The sequence below is a fragment of the Parasteatoda tepidariorum genome, chromosome 3 (assembly GCF_982258835.1).
Source record: "Parasteatoda tepidariorum strain Cologne lab strain chromosome 3, Ptep-v5.0, whole genome shotgun sequence".
NCBI lineage: Eukaryota > Metazoa > Arthropoda > Arachnida > Araneae > Theridiidae > Parasteatoda > Parasteatoda tepidariorum.
This window is the reverse complement of record NC_141757.1, coordinates 118,497,572-118,521,922: the sequence shown is the minus strand read 5'-3', so window position 1 is coordinate 118,521,922 and position 24,351 is coordinate 118,497,572. Positions and strand designations below refer to the sequence as shown.

The following is a 24,351-nucleotide window of genomic DNA, read 5'->3' as shown; positions in this document are numbered from 1 at the left end:
AAGCTTTACTCTTTTTAAGTTTGTGTAACTTCAGAGATATTCTAAATTCTTTTAAAAGAAAACACTATTTGACTTCTTCATCTTGAAAACTTATTCTCAAATATTAAGAGTTTTTTTTGCCGACATTTTTTAGTTAATCAAATAGCTTTTATTTCAAGTATTGAATTAACCTTGCTAATTGACAGGCCCCAGTAAAAGGTCCACTTAATTTAATTTCCAACTCGACTTCGTTACTTAAGCTTGATTCACTTATCTTTAATTTGATAAAATGGAAAGGTTAAGAATAGAATAGTGAATTTGTTATGATATTTTTTGCATGATTTATAGCTAATCCAAGAGAGAACTTGACTAGCAAAAATGTAAACTAAATTTATTTTAAGTTTATTTATACTTTGTTTTAATTTTAAATAAAACTATGTAAGGAATTTCAACTCAAATTTTTTATAAGTTTTCTTAAATAGTTTAGATAAAAATTCTTAACTTAATAATATAAATAAGTCTTAGTTGTTACTACGCTCATATCAATTCATGTAATTTAGAGCAAAACCACGAGTGAATTTGGTGGTAAAAAATTCAAAACTAACCATATAATTTATAATAATTATCATTTTTTAAAATTCAACTAAGCTAATTATTTTCATTCGAAAAAATATAAATTTGTAACTCGGATTAACTATTTAATACAGTTATCCATACTTTGATAAAATGATGTCCTAAATGGTCTTAGGTTAAAATGGTAATGAGAGAAAATAATTAATTTTTAGATTGTTTCAATTTAATTCAAAACAATGCAAAATAAAGAAGATACTAATTATCGTAGAAAAAAATAATAGAAAAGGTTAATACTTTTTTGATTCAAAACTCTTTTTGGTCTAGTTTTAAAAGGAAATTTATGGAAACAAGAAAAAAAATAATACCAAGAAACTGAAGCGATAAGATATTATTTAATTAAAAACTTCATTCTCATCAAAAATGTTCAAATTGGAATTAACAGTAGACTTGTTTCAAACGCTCAAAATTAGGCACCCCTTTAAAAGACATGCCAGACATGAATGAGAAGAAACAAAAGTAATTTGAAATATCAAACGTAAAGCTTTAAATGAAAAGTGGAAAATAAAGGGGAGTATTAGTGCTAGAAAAACCACAGTAGCCGAGTGAGAAGAAACGATGAAAAACAAAACAAAAAGAACCACAGCTGCCGAGAGGGGCAAATCAGGGAAAAATGCATTTCTAAGCGCCATGGAGAGGCGATAAAGAACTAATGTCTCTACCAAAGGAATCAACATTCATATGAACCACCCCAATAGCATCAGCTCATCTTGATGGAAACTTGTTTTATTCATATGAATGGTGATTCTTTTTTTAAAATCATAAGCCCTTCACCACCTCTCCATAGCACGTGGAAATGCATTTTATCCTAATTTGCCCCTCTCAGCCACTGTGTTTTATTGTTCTGTTATTAATTGTTTTTCTCTTTTGGCTGCTATGGTTTTTCTAGGCTTGTATTTCCTCTTTATTTTTGCTATTTTTTATTGACAATATTACGTTTTATATTTCAAATCATTTTTGTTTCTTCTCAATCACATCTGGCAAAGTCTTGAAAATGGGCACCTATTTCTGAGTGCTCGATGCATGTCGAACGTTACTTTCAATTTTAATATTTTTAAGACGAATAAAGTTTTTGATCAAGTAAAAAAATAATGTCATAAGAAACATATATTTTTTAACAGCGTATTAAATGGAATTCAAAAACTCCATGATACATTCCAATGGTTTTGGATAGTCCTGGCAGGCTTAATGATCTCTTTCTTTCCCTTTCAGTTTCTTGAAATATATTTGTATTTTGTGTCCATTTCAGGAACTCTCCAGTATTACAATGCCTGTCGAGTTCAATGAGCCTTTGAGTTTTCTACAACGAATCTCGGAATACATGGAATATTCCTACCTATTGAACAAAGCATCTGAATGCGCCGATCCACTACAGCGACTGCAAGTGAGTCTCTCATTCATTCTCAGAAACATTAAAAACCGTTATATCGGGATTATTTCATAAAACTTTCAATAAGTTGTTTTACAATGATTTATAATTCCGTTCAATCTGAGCTATGTAAAGAAAGATTATTTTGCTCGATAATATGATTTCACTTTGAGGAAGATTGTTTAGGCTAGAGAAATATTATTGTTTAATGTATCACAAATTTTCTAAGACTGTACACTAAATACTAAAATAATATTATTTTATCATTTAAAAAAGAACTACTGTATTGAATGCATTGAGTAAGAAATTATACTCAAAATTTATTCTGCTTCTGTCTTTGTAGGAACATTGAAAAACGCTTTGGAAATGATTCTGGTAAAATAAACAATAAAATATGGTGTTATAATATGTATTAAAATTTGGTAATTGTAGTAATTTTATCACGATACCTTAGAGCAGTGATTCTCAACCTTTTTTGGGGGGCGGCACATTTTTAACGATTTCGAAATTTGACGGCACACAATGAAAAAAATTAGTTTAAAAGTTGTTTACTTACCCATAATACACTGTGTTAAATAGTTTGTGATAATAATTTTGAATGTGAAATAAAATAATGTGTACTGCAAAAGCACGTTTATTAAGGGATTAATTATTTCTTTCGACTAATTTTTTACTAGTTAGTAACATTTATTCATTTTTTTGCTAGTTATTAATTGTTCGCTTGTTTGCTATGGCTATTAACTGTTATTTTTTTGTGATTTCTTGTTAACTAGTATTTTTGGTGATTATTAATTGTTAGCTTATTTTTCTGTTAGTTATCCTTTGTTAATTTGTTTTTATAACTATTAATTGGATAGCTTACTTTAATGATTATCTTTTATTTCCATTTGAAAGTTAATATTTAGCTTGCTTTCCTTTGTTGATTAATAATTTTAATAGTCATGAAATTTCCTACTTATTTCAACATTTTTTAAAATTGTCAAAGACAATTTAAACACTTCCTTCCTATTTCAAGATTGTCAGAGACAAGGCAATCACCGACAAAGATGTTCACGCGATTAAAGCGTGGAAAAATTATAAAATGTATATACATACAGGGTTATTCATAATTCCCTCCGGGGTTTCGAAGCGTTATAGTAAAAAAAAAAAAGAAGACGAATATGAAAAAAAAGAAACATATGAAATTATTCCGAAACTATTCAAGTTTTACTTACATACATTACAGGTGTTCTATTTGTGAACCCTTGGTCACACGGCATACATCAATGCGATAGTCCAGTTCCTGCCCGGAGGGAATTATGAATGACCCTGTATATATAATATTATATACAGTACCGCTCAAAAGTATCAGTACACCTAGAAACTTATAAAAAAATGGCAAAATTCAAAGTGTCATAACTTCTTTAAAAATGATCAAAAATGCTTCTGCTTTAGCTCATTTTGAAGCTTAAAATCTCTACTTTTATGAACTTTAATTGTTTTTGATTGATATATTTCGCAACTATGTACAATGACGCTCTAAACAATCCTAGAAAATTGTATTAATTTTTTGTGAAGTTTGACGCGATGTACGGGCACAAAGGGGTTAGATATTGTTAATTTTTATTATACCATTGAAAAATTTGGACTTTTAGCTTTCATTTAAAAAAAAAATTCCAAAAAAACATGTTTTTTGACAAAGTTATTGTCAAATAAAAAAAAAGGTTTTTTTTTTTAATTTAATGATTTTTCAGCAATTATAATGAATTTTAGTGTAATTATAATATGATATGAAAATTTTTTAATTAAAATAAGTTAAAATTTAATATTTCTCGATAATATTATTTCATAATTTATTATAACAATTTTAACTTTTTTTTTTGGAAAATATAATAATGAAATAAGAATCAACGCTTACAATTTAATATTTTGAAATTTATTTTTTCGTATTTTTCTCAGAAAAAATTTGAAAACAAAAATGTAATAATGAAAAAATATTTTACATCATATTTTGCTTTCTTCAAAATATCCTCCCCGCGCTTTTATAATTGCAGCACACAACGTTGTAAACGTTGATTCTTATTTCATTATTATATTTTCCGAAAAAAAAAGTTAAAATTGTTATAATAAATTATGAAATAATATTATCGAGAAATATAAAATTTTAATTTATTTTAATTAAAAAATTTTCATATCATATTATAATTACACTAAAATTCATTATAATTGCTGAAAAATCATTAAATTCTGAAAAAAACCCTTTTTTTTTATTTGACAATAACTTCGTCAAAAAACATGTTTTTTTGGAATTTTGTTTTTTTAAAGGAAAGCTAAAAGTCCAAATTTTTCAATGGTATAATAAAAATTAACAATATCTAACCCCCTTGTGCCCGTACATCGCGTCAAACTTCACAAAAAATTAATACAATTTTCTATGATTGTTTAGAGTGTAATTGTACATAGTAGCAAAATATATTAATTAAAAACAATTAAAGTACATAAAAGTAGAGATTTTAAGCTTCAAAATGAGCTAAAGCAGAAGCATTTTTGATCATTTTTAAAGAAGTTATAACACTTTGAATTTTGCCATTTTTTTTATAAGTTTCTAGGTGTACTGATACTTTTGAGCGGTACTGTATATATGTGGGCTATTCCACGGTAACTTACGTTACATTCACATAAACTTTATTGCTTTGAGAACTTAGAAGCAAGCAAATAATATGAATACACATACTAAAATAAAGTGATTTCTTAAAATTACAATCAAAACCAAAAGGAATCTTAATTAAAATAATTATTATTTTTCAATTTAAACAGTGTAAAAGCCTAAAATTAGTGTGGTAACTTACGTTACCGAAAAAGGAATGGCATAAATTTGCAATACACTTGAAGTCAAAATTCTGTTCTTATACAAAAGTTTCATGATTAAGATTATATGTATCATTTTTCTGACATGTTTAAATATTTCTTATGCCTAGATTTAAGATTTTATTTCAAAAGTTAAATTAAATATAATTTTTTAAGTGGGTAACTTACGTTACAGTAACTTACGTTACGAAATTCCCTTTGTATCAAACTTTTATCAAATAATGTACAAATGCAAATTAAGTTATTTAAACAGTATAGTGCAAGGGAGAAAAAGTGTACATGAAGTAAATTCAGATACTTTTGATTCACACATAACTGCAAACTTATTAAGTCCTCTGTTATTAACTAGTACAGGGGGCTCAATTCTTTTCACCATGCTTTCTTTCTGGTAGAATATTTCATCTCTTTTTTTCAGGCCATTTACAATAGATTCCCACAACAGCCATTGCATTGACTTTAAATTCTTTCTCTGCAACAGACATTACCACACCAGGATATAACATGTCCTCCTATCTAACCATATATCAACCCCCAGTATTTATCTTGGATTCATCATTTTCTTTTTCAACATCTTTCACTAAAAAAAGCTCTTCTGGTATGCCTTCTTGTACTCTTAAATGGTGGATCTGCTTAATGTTTTTAATCTGTGGAAATTTTGAGAATAGACTAGACACTCCACTCATCTGTTCGAGAGACTCGCACTCAGCTTTTTCTTCTAAACATAAAATAAATTTCTAAGGAATTTCGTAAGATGGAACATTATAAATTTTGCTGAAGGCTTCCTTAGTCAATCCGAACTTTTCATGATGCTTACAAACACAAGCATTGCCTGGAAGTTTGTTACTAAGCAAGACATGCTTTGGACGGAGATCAAAAAAATTTAGTTTTTCCAATTTTGCATTCTGGATTTTCTTCCATAAACATTTGGTGCATTTCTCGAACTGAATGATGAAGATGCCGTGCTTGTACTTTCTTTTTGTTACCATTAGCATCTCTAATTATAACTACATCCTTAACTCCCGGTGCCTGTCGAAAGATTTCGTTCAACTTTGAAAACATATGAATGCCAACACCCAAATTAATAACTTAAAGCAAAGAGTTTCATTAAAATTAATATCTTAGGGCAGTGATAATTTATTTAAACTTTGGTATTGTAACTGGATACATCTTATTTAGTTTGTATGCCAATTTTCAAGAGGAATAAACTCATTTCACATTGGTAACTTACGTTGCATGCATGTCAGTAACTTACGTTACACATATTGAATGGGGCATAAAACAATAAATAAGTAATATTTGAAAAGAAAACTATTGCTGCTTATTTAGTGTTAGCCTCTAAGGAAGAAAAAATATTATTCTTACTTTTGTATCACTTGTTCTTTTTTACACACAAAAACTTTTTCTAGTTTTTGGTAACTTACGTTACATGCATTAATGTTTAGTTGAAATTTATATAATTAAGTGAATTTAACGACAAAAACTTATTTTGACACTGCACAATATTTCTATTAAGTGTAATAAACAATATTTATTCTTTGGAACATTTTGAAATTAAAATAATGTTAACTAACTGATTTTCAAAAGCTAACCCAACTTCTTTACCCAAATCAGAACAAGTAAATGCCAATGTTCAATGGGTTACCAACACTAAAAAACTAATTTCTCAAAAAAAATAATTATAAATTATCAAACTTCAAACCTTTCTAATTCAGAAAACATCCAAAATGATAACATTATTCTTATTTGAATTTTCCAATGCTTTTCCCCTTTTTCATGGAATTGCCCATATATATATATATATATATATATATATATATATATATATAATCTTCTTTAATTTAAACTTAACTCGTATATATATATATATATATATATATATATATATATATATATATATATATATATATATATATATATATATATATATATACTTTTCTTTAATTTAAACTTAACTCGTAATAAAAAAAAGTATTATAATTTTTATTGCCTCGTTTCTAATATTTGGCGGCACACAAAAGTGCCGCGGCACAGTGGTTGAGAATCACTGCCTTAGACCATGGCATAGAAACCATCTATTCGGTTGTATTTTTACTAAATCCGCGATAATAAGATCTATAATTTTGAAAACCAGAATTTCCGGTAAACCGTTACCATATGAACGGAAATCTTTACCATATGAATGATTTAAATACAGTATATCTTAGTTTTTTTTAAATCAGAATTATGGTTTTATTTTACCTGAAATGTCTTTACCATAGAGAACGGCAATTTTCTCCTCACACTTTTTTAAGAAATAAATGCATAAATAGTTTTCTTTGTTAGGAGTACTTAGTACTTTAATTATAAATACGATACTGTTAAAAATTTTCAACAATATTACTTTAAAAACAATCAAATCCATTTTACAATTTTGAAAAAATTAACATATTTTTGAATAGAATTAAAAAACACTTATTTATTTTATTCTTTGCTTAAAAGGTGCCTTAATGTCTTAAAATGATATTAACTAAGCTTTAAAAGTTAGAAACCGGATGCAAAAAACCGCTTCTGTAATTTGTAAGCATTTGTTTATTTTTCTTTAAGTTTAAATTTTTGTTATTGTAAGTTATTTTAAAGTAGTGAAGTGTTTAGCAAATATCCACTATCTAAATCATATGATACATTGCAAAATCCTTTTTGAATATTACCCAATCGATAAACTTTTTATTCATTGCACGTTTTCATACGAAAAATTCTCCAAACTGGAATAAATTCTTTATAATTCAGACTTTATCGCCCATAAATGTTCAAACTAAAAAACTTTCCAAGACTAGATTAAAGAAAAAAATACTCTCAAAACGTGAACAGATTCTAAAACGCTGAATGTATTTTTTTAAACCAAATTTTTTGCGCTTCATGTCAAATTAAACCGAGTTTACGGCCTATCAAATGATGTAAAACACTTTAAAAATATAATTGACGTTTAAAAATATCTTGAATCAAATATTCTTCAACTCTTTTCAGAGAGAGAGAGAGTGGTAATATATTTAAAATGTCAATTTACTTATTTTAAATTGAAAACATGACTTTTTTTTAAAAAATGCATTTGTTGCAGATTGTTTTTCTTGAGTTAAATGAAAAGTATTTATAAAGTAGTATTTAAAAGTAGTAAAATTAAAATAAACTTTAGTTTTCAATGACATATTTAGATTATTTCGTTTCGTGGTAAAGCTCAAACGAAGTATTCCTTAATCTACTGCAAAAAAATATAATCAGTGCTTATAATAATCATAACAATTAACTCACAATTATAGCTTCGTACATGAGCTAGTTAAATCTCATTTAAAAAAATACAACTCACTTAATAATATTACACTCAAGAAAAAGTATAGTCAATGCTACCAAAATATGTTAAATTTACCGTTTCTCTGGTTTTATGGGAACACCAAAAAGCTTGGCAATTTTCCCTGAAGCGCTTTGATAATAAATTAAGGTTTTAAAATCTGTGTTAAAACTTGATAAATGTGGTAAAATTTGGTAATTTTATCACAATACCATAGAGGCATGGTATAGAAACCATTTATTCTGTTTAATTTACTTTTCAGTTTGTATTATTAATTAAATATGTGGTAATAAGAACTATAATTTTGAAAAGAAGAATTTCCGGTAAACTATTAGCATGCGAACTGAAAAATGAGCAAACGAATTGTTTAAATATAGTTTATTTTGGATTTATTAAACAGAATTATGTTTTTCTTTTTACCAGAAAAGTTATTACCATATCACATGGTAAGGTAATTTTATCAGACTTCTCGCCGCGTGGAATTGTATAAGATCATTAAATAATTTTGTCGTATAATTTTAAAACTCCTTTATCCGAAGATTTTTCTACATAAGTATTTATATTTCTTTATTTTAATTATTTATTCTAATTATTTCCAAATTTTTATTATTTATTAATTAGCTATAAGGGAAAATGAGGTAAGACCGTGTAGCTAAGATTCGAAGCCCTGTCGGAGCTAAACTGTTTGACCTAGAAATTATCGGAATTAATCAAGATATTCATTGTTTAGTTGTGCGCAATATATCATTCTTGGATATAGATGGACTATTTATTTCGTTCTAGAAAAAATCAAATTACCCCTCTGCACATTTTAACTTTATGGAAAATTTAGAAATACTAGAAATTCAGTAGAAAACTTATAGGCATTTCTATTTTGTATGGCAATATAAGGAAATTATGCGTGCAATTTACATGTGGTGCTGTCAAGGTCGTATTCAAGGGGACGAGGATTGACGATTGCTCCGGGGGTCGGAACGTCTGAGAGTCCGACCAAAGTTTCCTACCAAAAATATAGTGCTTATTTATTAGTTTTTTAAAAGAAAATTAAAGATAATTTCTTAATATCTATAAACTACATTTAATAATTTCTTAATATCAATAAAAAAAAACTACAATTTTGTATAAAAGGTTTTCAGAAATTCTGCAACTTATGAAAATGAGGTTTTTTGTGCTTAGAGGAAGAAACCTGCTATAAATTTTTATCTTGGGACCTCTAAGATCTTTGTTCAGCCTTGGATGTAGTTATCTTTTTCCTCCGATGCACTGCAGATTTCGTTAGACCAGCACTGACACTGATCAAAGGAAGGGGGGGGGGGTTCCAGACCGAGTAGTACCTGGTTTAACCCTGCGAGCAGAGGTTATGGAAAGGAAACAGAACAGTGCTACTTATATGACTATGTCCTTATTGTTCTGTTAGAGTATGAATCTTTAGTAAAAGTATAATAAGCTGGTATAAAAAATAATTTGTATAACTCTAATGACTGATAATAAGGCTAGCTTAAAAACAAGAGAACATTGGAGAATTTATATAGTAAAGCAAATTCTTCTACTAAGAGGCCGCCAATTAATCAGCAACAATACGCTACTATGGTAGGTTCTTCTTCTTGACTAGAAAAGTGTAGTTTAGTGTTAGTCCACTAAAAAACAATACTTTTTTCCGCACAATCGAGGTATCCAATCTCACCCTACTCTTTGGTTTTATTCTACACTCCCCCACAAATTTATTTTTACATCATTTTTAACTGTGTAATTTCAAATGACAAAATCCGAAATTTGAACGGAATCGATCTAATAGCTCTTGAGAAATGAAAACCTAAAAATATTACTGTTATGAAACTTTTCAACGTTAAAAAAAAGTGAAAATAACGCAAGGGGCTCTCCTTCTTAAATTATTCGATCTATGATTTCCAAAATGAAGCTATTGCCCAATATTTTGAGAGTCAAAAGTCCTAATCACTCCATAAAAAAGTATTATAATTCAAAGAATGTACTTTTTATGCCTGATTTCGTAACTTATAAACATCATCTGCTAAATTATTTTAACATATTTAAGATAAGTCGCTCAAATCATTAAAGGATGTATCTTAAGGCTGAAAGTCCAATCATTTGATCAGATCCCTGTGTTCTCTTTGTCATTTATCGCATTTTTTACACAGACAAAAGAATTGTTATTAAATTATCCGTACTATATGGTAATAGCATCTCTGGTTAGAAATCATAATTTAGTGTAATAAGTCCAAATATACGGCATTAATTTAAACCATTCGTTTGGTAATTTTCCGTACATATGGTAACAGTTTACCGGAAATTCTGGTTTTTAAAATTATAGTTCTTTTACCACTAGTAAAATTGACCCATTAGTATTCCCATTTAGTGAAAATTACGAAACAAAGAATAATAATTTAACACAATAAATGGCTTTTATGTCAAAAGTATCATGATAAAATTACTGAATTTTACCACATTCACCAAATTTTATCACACATTATAAAACCATATTTTATTGTTAATTTTAGCAAAATCATTACCAAAGCGTTTTGATTAAAATTATTGAGCTTTTTTGGTGTTCCCATAAATATGGTAAATTTTACCGTTTTCTGGTAGATAGGACCAAATTGTTTTTTTCTCTGTGTATAAGTTAAACATGAAGCTGTAACCTATTTAATCTTAAAATACTCAGCAGTTATTATTTTGTTTAAGATTTGTACAACCAATTTTTATTTTAAGAGGAGAGTGATAAATAAATGAACTCTCGTTAAATTATAGAGGCGTCATTGTTGTAGACGTCAGAAATATCTAACAGAAAATATAGTTAATGAATAGTTAGCAAATTGACAGGTGTGACGCAATGCCCTTTCATTCCACTTGTCAATTTCCGCTTGTTTCAATAGACTGACAGAATTCCCTTCCGCATAAGATAAGTGTTCCCTCTGAAATAACTAATTTCAGACATGGAAATAAATCATGAAATGCCATTAGCCATAAATTTATGCATCGTCTCTCTAACTACCGTAGTTGTGCAAACACCTCCTCTAATTTTATCTACGCCTTTATCGGAGTGAAGTGTTTGAATATTGTAAATGTTTGTTGCCTAGAATTATATGGGTGGATTCATTTACAACTGTAATATAAATGTGCATACATTCTGTTAACCAACATTGAGTTTGACAGTTAAATAAATTATACATAACAGTAAGTAGCATTTTCGCGAATTCGTGCTTTTGCTTTCCGACTACAATGTGTTACGAGAATGCTTACACTAAGGAATGAAACTCTCACATTTGCCGATTCTGCAATGCTTGAGCAGTATTTTGTTAATCTTGAAAGTCATTACGTCACGAAATCACGTGATTTGTGTTGAAACGCGAACTCTAGAATATAAGACAAAAATGTTTCTTCAACTCTAAACCTCATCGTAGTGCATTGTTAACTAGATCTAAATTTTTAGCTTGAGATCGGAAGATTGTTAACTAGAGTGACGAAACTGGGATTAAGATTAGACAATCGAAAATAGAGACGAATTAAGCTGACTGGGCTATAGGGTGGTCAAAGAGTTAGCCTCGTACCAGAAAGATCCGGGGCTCGAATCTCGTCTCGGGCATGGGAATAATTTTTCTCTCTGTTCTATTTGTCCATGTTGTGCTTCTCACCTATATGCTTTCGGCGATTATTAAGTAACTATTAGAAAAGTTAGATGCATTAGGCCCTACGAGGTTTTTTTTATGAAAAAAAAATCGAATCAAATATTTCTTTAGTTTTGGCGTAATTCGTTTCCTCCAAGAAGTGAAGACAGTTATTTCATCACTTTGACTATATGTTCGCTCGGAACATATACCAGCGAAGAAAGTTTCGTGATATTTGAGTATCCATTTTCTTACAGTGTATCGATATGCTATTTTTATTTTTAAAAAAAATTGAAGCACCAAACTATATTAAACTAAGATGAGCAGAATTATTAACCATGATTTGAGGACAAAGCAGCAGAGTGTTCACAAATAATTTTTAGATTTGAGACACCTATATATTTATGGCAAATAATATTTTATATGTGCGATAAAGATTTTTTTTTGTAAATTCATAAAACATATCAGGTGCAAAACCATCTTCATCAAATGTTTCATTACTTAGCAGTTTTGAAAAATCATATAATGTTTTGCATTTCTACATTAATATATTATTCTGCATTCATGCAAAATGAAGGAGTATATGATTATTAAAATTTGTTTATTTATTTCTGCAATTATTTTAAGATGAAAATGGCGTTTTCATCTGTAAGTTTCAGCCTGGTGCTTTTTTTGCTTTTCGTTTGTATTTTCCGGAAGACAAAATTATCTTGTTTAAAAAAATAAGTCTTTTCTGATTTTAATAAAAATTATTTTCTGATTTTTTCGATATTTCATTGCATGTAAAAAAGGAGTATATGTTTTCGGAGAAGTTCCAGGACATTTGAGGAAACATATTAAAATTTGAGTACATTTTCGGACCTCAGAGTTTGAAAGTTTTTGAGGATAATTACTGAAATTCGAGCACTGCTCTCTGACGTCTAGTCACCTTGTATTAAACTAAAGTTTAAGTTTGAAATAAAAAAAAATATGAGTAAATAAAAGATTAAAATTAAAAAAAATTATTTGTGCTATTCTTTCATGTATAACTAACGTACTGAATTATAATTAGCATGAGATAAAAATGTCAGTGAAAGATTTAAGAAATCATTCCAGTTTTGCATCTTAACTTTTAATAATTAGGGAGCAAATCAGGGAAAAAAGTATATAATAGAATATATTAATTAGTTAAACTAACATTTAAAACTTAAATTAGACAAGTACTTAGCATGAAATTTTGTTTCATAACTGTAAGTTTAAAAAATTAAAATTGAAAAAGTTATTTTTGCAAAGGAATAACAGAGCTGTCGGACAAAAACTACCATTCCGTTACAAGTTAAAACATCCTTAATTGAATTAAACCTAACTTATAATTTAATCAAAATAATTACATTTTAATTTAAATTTAACCAACAATTTATTCTAACTCCCAATTTACTAACTGATCTTTTTCGTTTTCATAATCATTTGAACTTGAGACAAATTACTATAGTTATAATATTGTCTAACATTCAAATCCGTTACTTGACTCATAATTTAATTAAACACATCGATTAATTTCTTTGTTTTACATAATTATTTAAATTTTAGACAAATTAATGTAATTATTAATTATTTGTGGCAATATCATTGTGAACAATCCAAAAATTAATTTTATCTTAGAAATCTATGTTTACTAATATTAAGTAAAGTTTCATAATTCCTTGTATTTTGCTTCAATTTTTTGTATTTGTTTCGGAAAATTACAAGGAATCGTTTCGAAATCATGAAAGAACCTATTGCGTCAATATTGTATAAAGTTTCAACTATATTCATTCGGAAACATAGTTTGACATAATGAAATGCGCAAAAATAATTACATCTTCCATGGAAAATGTCGAAACAGATTGTTTTGTCATTTATATTAAACTGCAGTCATCATCATCACGTGCTGGGAAATTGCGAACTAAATTAATTATATATTTGAGATCAATTGAATGTATATTGGAGTTTGATGTAGAAAATTATTTGTGTGTTTATTGCGTAACTAAAGTTTTTTTCATATCTATGTTCATTAAATAACAATAAGTGCGTTCAATTTATTTATTCATATTAAATGAAATGACTTCGCAGAATAATAAACATTATTTCACGCATAATCATTAATAATTCTGAATACTTATTATTTTTGGAAAATTAGATTATTATCATTTGGGAGAGCATATGATTTGATATTTCCTCGGCTTTTGACTTTTAATATTTGTGGTAGAACGTAGGTTATCTATAAAATATAAGTGAATGTTTGGTCCAAAAATTATAATTTATGGTAGAAGTTTAATCCAAAAATTATTTTTACTTCTTTATTTTGGGAAATTTTTTATAATTATAGTTTATTTTAATCGTTTTAATCATTTTTTATAATCTATGTAGCAGAGAAAAAAAAAAGAGAAGGGGAATCTTTTGAGGAAAGAAGGCGAAAAGATTGATGAAATCATAATTTTTTCTTTCGATTCGCACACTGTCTTCAAAAGATTCAACTTTTAGTAATTTTTTGAAATAAAACCCTTTCTTAGTTAAAACATTGGTCAAAATATAGAGTAACTCTGGAAGAGCATAAGGAAAATCAAATCAGTGATGTGTAAAGATTACCCATTTGAGAATTCTTTTCTTAAAAACGAAAACAAAATATATCTTTGTTTGTTATTTTGCTTTCATTTTATTTTGATAGTAGGTTTTCAATTCTAAACTTAAGAAATAGGAAAAGAGTCATTTTATACGGCACTAAACAAACAATAAAAATTATTTTTGAAGATTTTGTAACATTAACTCATAATAAAAATTCAAACCCTCATTTTTTTTTCCTTCCAAAATTAAAGAAGGTGATTTACAAGAGGAATAATTTATTTCATTGCAATTATTTTTTCTGTTCATTTATTTTCTCTACCGTAGGCGAGTTTTATTCCCTATAGAAATTATTAAATATATGAATGAATAAAAATAAAATAGAAGTGTTATTTTCCTACCCCAACTTTCATTAAAACAAATATTAGTATTAAAATCTACTAACATTTCTCAAAAAAAGTAATTATTTACAGGTTAAAAGGAAATGTTTGTCGCAACTGTCTTACAACTCATAGAGCATACTTGATATTATTTCGTATGCACCTTCGATATTTCAACAAGCTTCCTTCTGCTGAGTCAAAAATTCATCGCTAAAATTATTCAACATTACACTGAGAAAAAGATTTTGTTCAAAACTATCAAAACATGCTAAAATTTACCATGTTTCTGGCTCTATGGGAACATTAAAAAGCTCATAAGTTTAACCGAAACGTTTTGGTAATAATTTTGCTTAATTAACCGTAAAATATAATGTTATAACATGTGATAAAATGTGGTAATTTTATTATGACACCTTAGATTATAATATAAGCACCATTTATTCGATTACATTTACTTTTCAGTCGTATTTTTTTATTAAATTAGTGGTAATAAGAATTTCAGTCTAACTGTTACCATATGAACGGAAAAATTACCAAATGAATGCTTCAAATACCGTATAATTTAGTTTTTATTACCAGCAATGTCATCAGCATATACCGGTCATTTTACCACAATTGTTTTTCTCTGTGTAACTAAAAATACGTAAATTGGTTTCAGTTTGAATTAATTTATTTCAATAAGTTATACTAGCATCAAATATACATTTAGGTATTTTAATGTTATTACGCATCACATAACTAAATTAAATATCTTATCCATTTACACACAACTGCACCAATTACGATATTTCTATACTTGATTTCAAATCAATAAATCCATTAATGGCTAGAATTATGTATGTTTCACAAATAAAAAACATGTCTACTTCTGTAAGTAACTAGGATGCAACCTCGTTTTGCCATTATGAAGAATCTTTATTGCCTAATCGCTTATATCGATTTCAGAAAACTTATCCATTTTTAATAATGTCCAACATATATTACAAGTTGTTGAACTCTGGTAATGACTGTAATTATCTTAAATGAATCGTTATGAGTGATTACAGTTTAGTTTCATAATTATTCTCAAACCATATATCTTCAAGTAAATATTTTATAAACAACTTAAAGTTTACGAAGCATTCGTAGTACTATACTGTAAGTTAATAACTATGGTAAACGATTTTCTATTAACTTATAATTTATATTAGTATTTGCTGGTAATCATATTATAGATAAAAATATTAAGCAATAAAAAATTAGCATTAGTTATACAGCATTAAACGACATACTTTAAATGTTTTTAATAAGAGAAAAAAATCATTACGAGCATTTGCTAAGTCTTTGGAATGGTAGAAATTTTTAAATGTAGAAACATACAAGTGTTTTCGATTGATATTGCTGTCAAACAAAACACCTTATGTTTGTTATGAAACATTATTTTATAACATTACATTCACAGTATGTAAATCTTATAAAACATTATTACACCTAGAAAAAAAGTTTTGTGAAAACTACCAGAACGTGGCAAAATTTATCGTATCACCGGCACTGAGGGTGCTGGTACTTTTTACCGTAAAATTCGTTTTTAAGGGGACAGGTTATGGAACAAAAATATGATATACAATAATTTTTACAGAATTAATTACCGCAAAATCACTGAATCACTCTAATTAAATACACATTGATGTAAAACTAGCGGTACAATATTTTAGAATCCATTTTTCCAATTAAAATCCATTTAAAAATCCATTTTTAAATGGATTTTATGGTAAAACGAATTTTACAGATAATTCGGATTTCGCAATTTTACTGAAGCAGTGTGGTAATAATTTTGATAAAATTAACAATAAATTATGGTTTTATAACATTATATAAAATTTGGAAACTTTATGATGATACCTTAGAACATGGCATAAAAACATACTATTTGGTTAAATTTTGTTTTCAGTCGTTCTATTTTTTACTGAATGTGTGGTAATAAGAACGAATTTCCGATAAACCGTTAACATATGAAGGGAAAAATTATCAAATGAATGGTTTAATTACTGATATTTCGGAGTCCTTAACTAGAATTATATTGTTGTTTTTTTTTAATCAGAAATGTCATTACTATACAGTATGATAGTTTTACTAGAAATTTTTTCTCCATGTAGATATAAGGTAAATATAGCAAAACAATGTATTTTCTATGAATAAATAGTCCTCTTATTTGACAGATTTGAATTTTTTTTAATCCCAATATTTATGTGGACTGAAAAAATTTTGCACATAATTGTTATATTCGTTTATCCAAAGATAATTCAATGTAAAAAAATAAGTTTTAATAATAATTTATTGTTTTATTTATTAATGGTTGAAAATTTTTTCAACTGTAGAGTATTAAATTTTTTTACACTATATGAGACTACGTAATTTTAAATGACCAAGTCTGAAACTTGAATGAAATCAGACAAATAGTTCTATGGAGAAATAAATGTTTAAAAGTACGGCTTTTTCGATTTTTAAACGTATTTTAAAATGCTACATTCATGTTAATAAAATTATCTAAATAAAAAAAGAGGCACTGATGTAGCAATGTGCTTCGTTGATTTAATGTAATTATTATTAGTATGTCTTTTTACAAATTTGAAACATAAAAATTGAATTTTTTTAGTGAATATGAAAGTCATGTATGTAAAAATGACTATTATAAACAAAGGCTAAGGTTTAGAGTTCCCGGGGATAAATTCAGTTTTTGCACCTCTTATAACTAAAAAAAAAATTTTTAAAACTATTTTTCATGAACTTAAAAGATTATGTTTAAGATATTTCGTTAAGGAATACAGTTCAAATTAAGAACACGGTAAATTAGGGTTAGTAGTGAAGTGAATAGTGATTTTAGTAGTTACTAGTGAGTTTAGTAACTAATAGTTTATAATGATTTTTAAGACAACGTAACTCGATAACTTCATGCATTTTCATTCGGTTCAGCATATAATTTAATAGTGAATGTCACTAGTATAGTTTCTACTACACTTTGATTTCGTTTATTGTTTTTTATTTGAAAGATAAAGACAATTTGTACATCACATATTACAAATTTTTAGAAAATCAAATCAAAAATAAAAACATACGTGCAAAACTATGATTTCAATATTCAGTTAAATCCAATAAAAATTTGAAGTTATGAATACTTAAAAGAGGAATATTAAAACGAAGCCAGGAATATTTAAAAGAGAACGTATTTCTCCTTGGAATTAATTTTTAATTATTTTTCATGAATTTCCCCCCCTTCCCCTTATATAAAATGCTAGGAGAATAAAATTGTACTTTGTCCATCCTTCTCATTTTTAATTAGCGAAATATAAAACTAAGGAATGTCATTTTCAAAAAATTGTTTCAGAATAAATATAGGTTTAGAAAAGAATTTAACATGGGTTTAAGTTAGATAATTTTACTAATTTGAGAGGGGTTTAACAGTGCAAACAGAAGGATCTATTTTTAAACGCTTGATAAACGTCTTTCTTTTTTTGATCGAAGAATGTTTACCTACATATTTTACGTTAAGGTTGGGAACATGCAATGTAATGTCTAGAAAAGAGTGAGTTACTGCTTCGCTGCTCTAAATTTTGAGCACTGTTGCATTATGGTTCTTAAAGGAAAGACGGGCAAAAGATAAAGATTTCAAGAGCACTATAAATAGTTCTAGAGATGCCGGTGCAATTTTTCTTACAGGACCAAGAACTTAGAATTTAGGTAACTGCCAGAATTTATGATATAAAGCAACAAATATTTTTGGAGGATTTTAGTTTCTGAAAAAGTAAAACTTTATGATTATAAGTTAAATATTTATGCTTTTAAAAATGTCGAATAAAAGCTTTTGTCCTCGTTATTTCATAAGATCAAAAAAAAAAAAAAAAAAAAATCGACTAATTCATAAAGATTAAAAACTAACGTTACGAGAATGTTAGCAGTAAATAATTACAGGTGACACTCATTAATTTGTATCCATTTGTTTATTTTATAGATTTAAAAAGAATTTACTAATAAGTAAAATGTTTAAAAAGAATTTACTAATAAGTTTTTTAAACGTTTCGAGAGCTTACGCTGTAAATGATTAAAGTAAAATTACGGGTGACACTCGTTAATTCGCTTACCTTCGCTTATCTTATAGGATCAAAAATAATTTACTAATAAGTAATATAAGATGAGCACTAAACACTAAAGTCACTAATTTCACACTAAAGTCACTAATGTACCAGTAAACGTAGATATTGTTTAAACATCGTGCTAACGATATTTTTAAATGATTCGATATTTTAGAGTGTATTCTCACTATATATCGACAACGAGCCGGGGTTGTGGGTGCAGAGAATAGAGCGCTCGCCTCTAATGATGTGGCCCAGGTTCAAATCCTAGCAATGGCTGATCAATACGAATTCCACACCCCGCTTGTACTGACCACACCGACGTAAAATATCCCCAGTGGTAGAGTTCCCTAGCCGTCGGGCTAACCGTGGGAGGCTCTATTGCTTTTCCTCTCTATCTAACGCAAATGCGGGTTAGTTCCATAAAAAATTTCTCCACGAAGGCAAATTTCTCCCAATACTTGATCCAGGAGTTCCCTTTATTCTGGATTAAGTCCAGAACTTTGATAGTCGTAAACTCAAAATTGGGTCGGTTGTTCAACGGCAGTTATAAAAAAAAATATAATATATATATATATATATATATATATATATATATATATATATATATATATATATATATATATATATATATATATATATATATATATATATATATATATATAAAATAAGTAAAAGGAAAAAAACTACTTTTTAAAATGTTTTATGATGTATAAAATGTTTCGAAGCTTTCGTTGTAAATGATTTCGATTCAAAATTACCCTCAAAGCTCGTTAATCTAAAATTTGTTTCCGTTATTTTACAGCGTCAAACAGAACTCACTCATAAATAAGAATAATTTTTTTAAGAAAACGTTTGATGATTTATAAAATGTTTTAAGAAAGTACATTAGAACAATTCTAATGCAACAACAATTACCGAATATTTATGAGTAAAGTTCGTTGTGAGAAATTGTTCCGTAGTTCTTTTTATACATAAATATATGTACTGTATTTTTCAGGGCTCGAACAAACTCAGAAATTTTACCTGTCCCCGAGGACGGCTTGTCAAACAATGTACCCGTCCTCCTTTGAAACTAACTCGTAGCTTCTAAATAAATAAAAATATAATTTTCTCTCATTTATTACAAACATTTACATAAATTGCACAATGAATTACTAGTTACTAGGATTACAAATACTAGGATTACATTATTCAGTAATAAAAGAAGTAACGGGATTTCTAGATTAGAGGGTCATTTTAGAAGTGAAGCGCTAGACTCTAATAAGAAAACAAAAACTGAAAATGTATCACGAACATTAGCGGGAAAATGGCCGTCCGCGCGGACGTCGGATTCAAGAAATTTGTTGTCCGCGGGGAATTTTTGATCGCCGAGGACTGGTGGTTTTTCGAGCCCTGGTATTTTTTTAATAATATAAAACTAGAATTGCTGACTAGACAAATCAGAAAGCAGTACGAAGAAGGGTTACATCAAATACAGAGATGCCAACTTGCTCCGGACAGCAAATATATATTTCAAAGTGGTAGTTTATCAATTGTGATTCTTGGTTTAATAAATTAAATTTAGTAGATTTTTATCCACCACTATTTCTAAATAGTTCGTAGGCTTAAATAATTCACCACTTTAGAGTACTTATGTCATGCTATACCTTTAAAAAGCAAGAAAAAATAATCAAATATTTGTAAAATTTACTTTGTAGTTACTTACCGTTTTTTAAAAATTATTTTGGTGTGTCCGGAGCAGTTGGCATTTCTGCAAATATATCCGGAACAAACACATACCAATAAGTAAGATGGATTTTCTTTTTCTTTCCACCAACGCGATTTTTTAAAATTTTTAAAATATAAATGCAAAGGATCTTCCTATTCTTTTTAATGAAATTCTCAATAATTACTTCTAATTTTATCAAAAGTGCCTGCATTTGTGATTTGCTTCCTCTTTTAACAAAATTATAAACCATAGTAATGCACACAATTTTATGGTCTATTCTTCTCATCGGCAATCTTAATGGTTATTATTAATTTATCTATTTCATTTATCTATTTCATTAAGTCATGAGAACATTTTCCATTCAGAACCAACCAGTCTCTTCTTCTAAGCTCCTCAATAATGCCAACTCATAAAAAAGCGTTATTTTGATTGTTGGCATATTTTATACAAAACAAATTACTTGATATACTTTAGTTGTTTTTAAACAACTAAAGTATATCAAGTAATTTGTTTTACATAATTAAACATAAATGTGTTTTTAAACACATTTATGTTTAATTGTTTAACTGTGCAACAATGTATACTGTGCATTGCTTATCGGTATTTCAATCATTCCAAATAAATATTTGGTGCGACTTTATCAATCGAATCAATTTTCTTTGATAAATTGTTTTATTATAACTTGACGTTACCGAGTGGCTTAAAAGTGTTCGAAGATAGTTTACAGATTTGAGTTGATGATGTTTTCGAAAGTATCGGGGATATGGGACAAATAATGCATCTTCAGAATTCATGTATGAAAATGAACTTTATAGTGCTAGTTCATGCATCTTATCTTTCTAATGTATCTACAGAGTTCTTATATGGACATGGAACATGCGATGCAACAAAGTAAATAAGCATAGGATGGATCGAAAGGAAAGAAGTGAAGGAGGAGTCCAGATAAACTTTTTCGATTGTCAGTTATCGTAACATCTGAACACTTTGATGGTTACCAAATGCCTAGACTATCGCCAAAAGAAAAGAAAAAGAGAAAAGAAAAAAAAAAGAAGAGAAGAAAAAAGGATAAAATTGCTATTAGATGCTGAATTAAAGAGCGTGATCTCTGTGCTGTGACTGTGGTGTTTGAACATGATGGCCCAAATGATTGATCTGCTTGATTATGGTTTTCGAATATAAGACTCGAAATGGGTTTAAGGAGCAGAAATGGGGGGCTCCTTGGTTTGGCGATAATTTTCATTCAGTAGTGCTGAAACCCCGTTTCTGGTTATCTTGATATTCTTTGCTGTCTTTCCTTCAATGACGTCACTTTCGAGTTGCTGCAACTTTTGTTTATCGTAATATGATTGGTTCTTGGTTCATTTTCATATACATTGGTTTGTTTTCAAATACCTAAATGGGGGCGCGATTGTAAACTATTACTCTCCTGACATGACATGCAATGTGACACCTGAACTGACAACTAACTTGACATCCGCCTTCATACCTGATTCGACGTCTGAAGTCACAACTGATTTGACGCCTATCTTGACACCAGAGTCGGCCAAAAATGTAATCATGATTACAATATTGATTACAGTAATCAATTACTTGTAATCGTGATTACAAAGTTTGATTACAGCTGTAATCATGATTACATAGTCGATTACAGTAATCAATTACTTGTAATCATGATTACAAATTTCAAAAAATTTTGATTACAGCTGTAATCAAAATTATTTACATATTAACAACCTATGATTACAATTTTGATTACAGTAATCAATTACTTGTAATCATGATTCCAAGTAATTACGATTACAAGTAATCACAACAAAAACGATTACTAGTAATTATGATTACAAGTAATCAAAATATATGATTACAAGTAATCATGATTACATGTAATTTGATTACATGTAATTATGATTACATGTAATCTAAATACATGATTACAAGACTATTGTATTCTTATAAATGATTATATTTCACAGTAGATAGTAGAATGTATTTTATAATGATACATTTTGCACGTATTAACATGTACTGCATTTTGTACGTATTTGTATACGTACAAATGAAAGTAACTAAAATGTGTGTACACATGATTTTATCTAGTGCATATGTTCAGGCATTTTAGTTTCACACACATGTACATACACTTATATTGTAGGTATTAAATATATGTACGCATGTATATAGATAATAACGTATATATGTGCAAACAATGTAGACATGCACATTTATACACAATGAATATATGCATTTTATCCAAATATTTGTGTATGTAAAATGTATATCTATGTTCATGTACGCATGTATATACAAGTACTTGTGTTTGTACGAACATACATACATTGTCTGTACAATGTATGTCCCATGCATGCATGTGCAATTTATTTATGAACAGTATAATATATGTATGCATGTACAATATAGTTATATCTGTAGGATGTACAATATATGTATGTATACATGTACATGATATGCATGTCCAGTGTATTTATGTACATATACATAACATGCTAATGCTCAATGTATGTATCCAAATATGCATAATACATTTGTGTACGATTGTACGTACATTGGACGTATTTATATTTTACTTATATTCATACATATATTCGACATGCATAACGTACGTACATACACACATTTGAGATGCATATATTGTACAGATGTATATACATATAGCGTACAGATGATATTCATATAATGTACATATGATGAAATGAACATATAATGTTCATATAATGTACATATGTGTGTACCTTGACACCCAATGTAACACCTGGCTTGACAACGCATTGAAGTCTTGAATTGTTAATATGTAAATAAACGTTTAAGTAATTTATGTAAATTTGAAGTAGTTTCGACTGTTCTCATAAATTTTTACTTTAGTGAATGATCTTTGGAGCCAGTGAAGCAAGTTGTTCCCTTTAAATTTTGATTATGATGTTTAAACTTACTGTTTACTATGGCATAAAACATTCGTTTTGAGTTATTATCTTAAGTATCTTTGATTTTTGTTTACACTTTATGTTCATCGACTAGTTTAATTTTTATATTGAAAAAGGTTCTTGCTTGTCAAATGGTCCAATTTTTGTTTCCGTTATGGTTCGACTATTTCTAATTTTAACGAAATTAATTACACAAGCATTTATATCAACTACTCTGAAACAGAAAAAAAAATTCTGGTTTAATCATCATACTTGTATGTTAAAGGTAAATTATAAATTACGTTTAAATGAAGTTCAATAGTTTTCAATAAATCAAATACTTCAGCACTTGCGTTCATAAAGCTTCAGAATGGTTGGTTTCAGTTTTTAACATCTCCTAAAATTCTAGATTTACTGAAGTTTTAAATTTAATTCGAATTAAAATTAATAAAATATGTAATTTCAATTGAAATCGATTACAATTAAAATTTTCAGCAAGTCTAATACTTCAGCTCATTAAAATTTTCAGCCTATTTATTGATTTTTCTACTGATGTTTAAAGTTGTTTTTAGTTTTTAACATTTCACAAAAATTTCAGCATAACTTAAGTTTTTAATTTAGTACAAAATGAACTAATGAATTAATACAATTTAAATCAAGTACAATTGAAAGTTTCCGGACCTTTAAAATAGATAAAGATTTCTAGTATTTTTTCCAGTAGCAGATATATTACATTTTTATTAAACATATTTTTCATACTTTTTTCATTATTTTGTATTAATTTAGGTCAAATTAAGTGAAAAATATTGTATTTAGCATTTCAATAATTTATGGTTATGAAATATTACATGAAACAATGGTGTATCAGCGTTAATTCTAAAAT

The 24,351-nt window shown here is 27.8% G+C and overlaps 1 protein-coding gene across 1 annotated transcript in view; it reads left to right on the top strand.

The window, feature by feature from the left end:
* LOC107454872 (oxysterol-binding protein-related protein 2) overlaps positions 1-24,351 on the top strand; it is a 108,175-nt gene that overhangs the window by 43,690 nt on the left and 40,134 nt on the right. Inside the window, exon 3 of the mRNA XM_087159976.1 lies at positions 1,859-1,993. Within this exon, the coding sequence (XP_087016102.1) occupies positions 1,859-1,993 (135 nt within the window). The remainder of the gene's footprint in view (positions 1-1,858; positions 1,994-24,351) is intronic.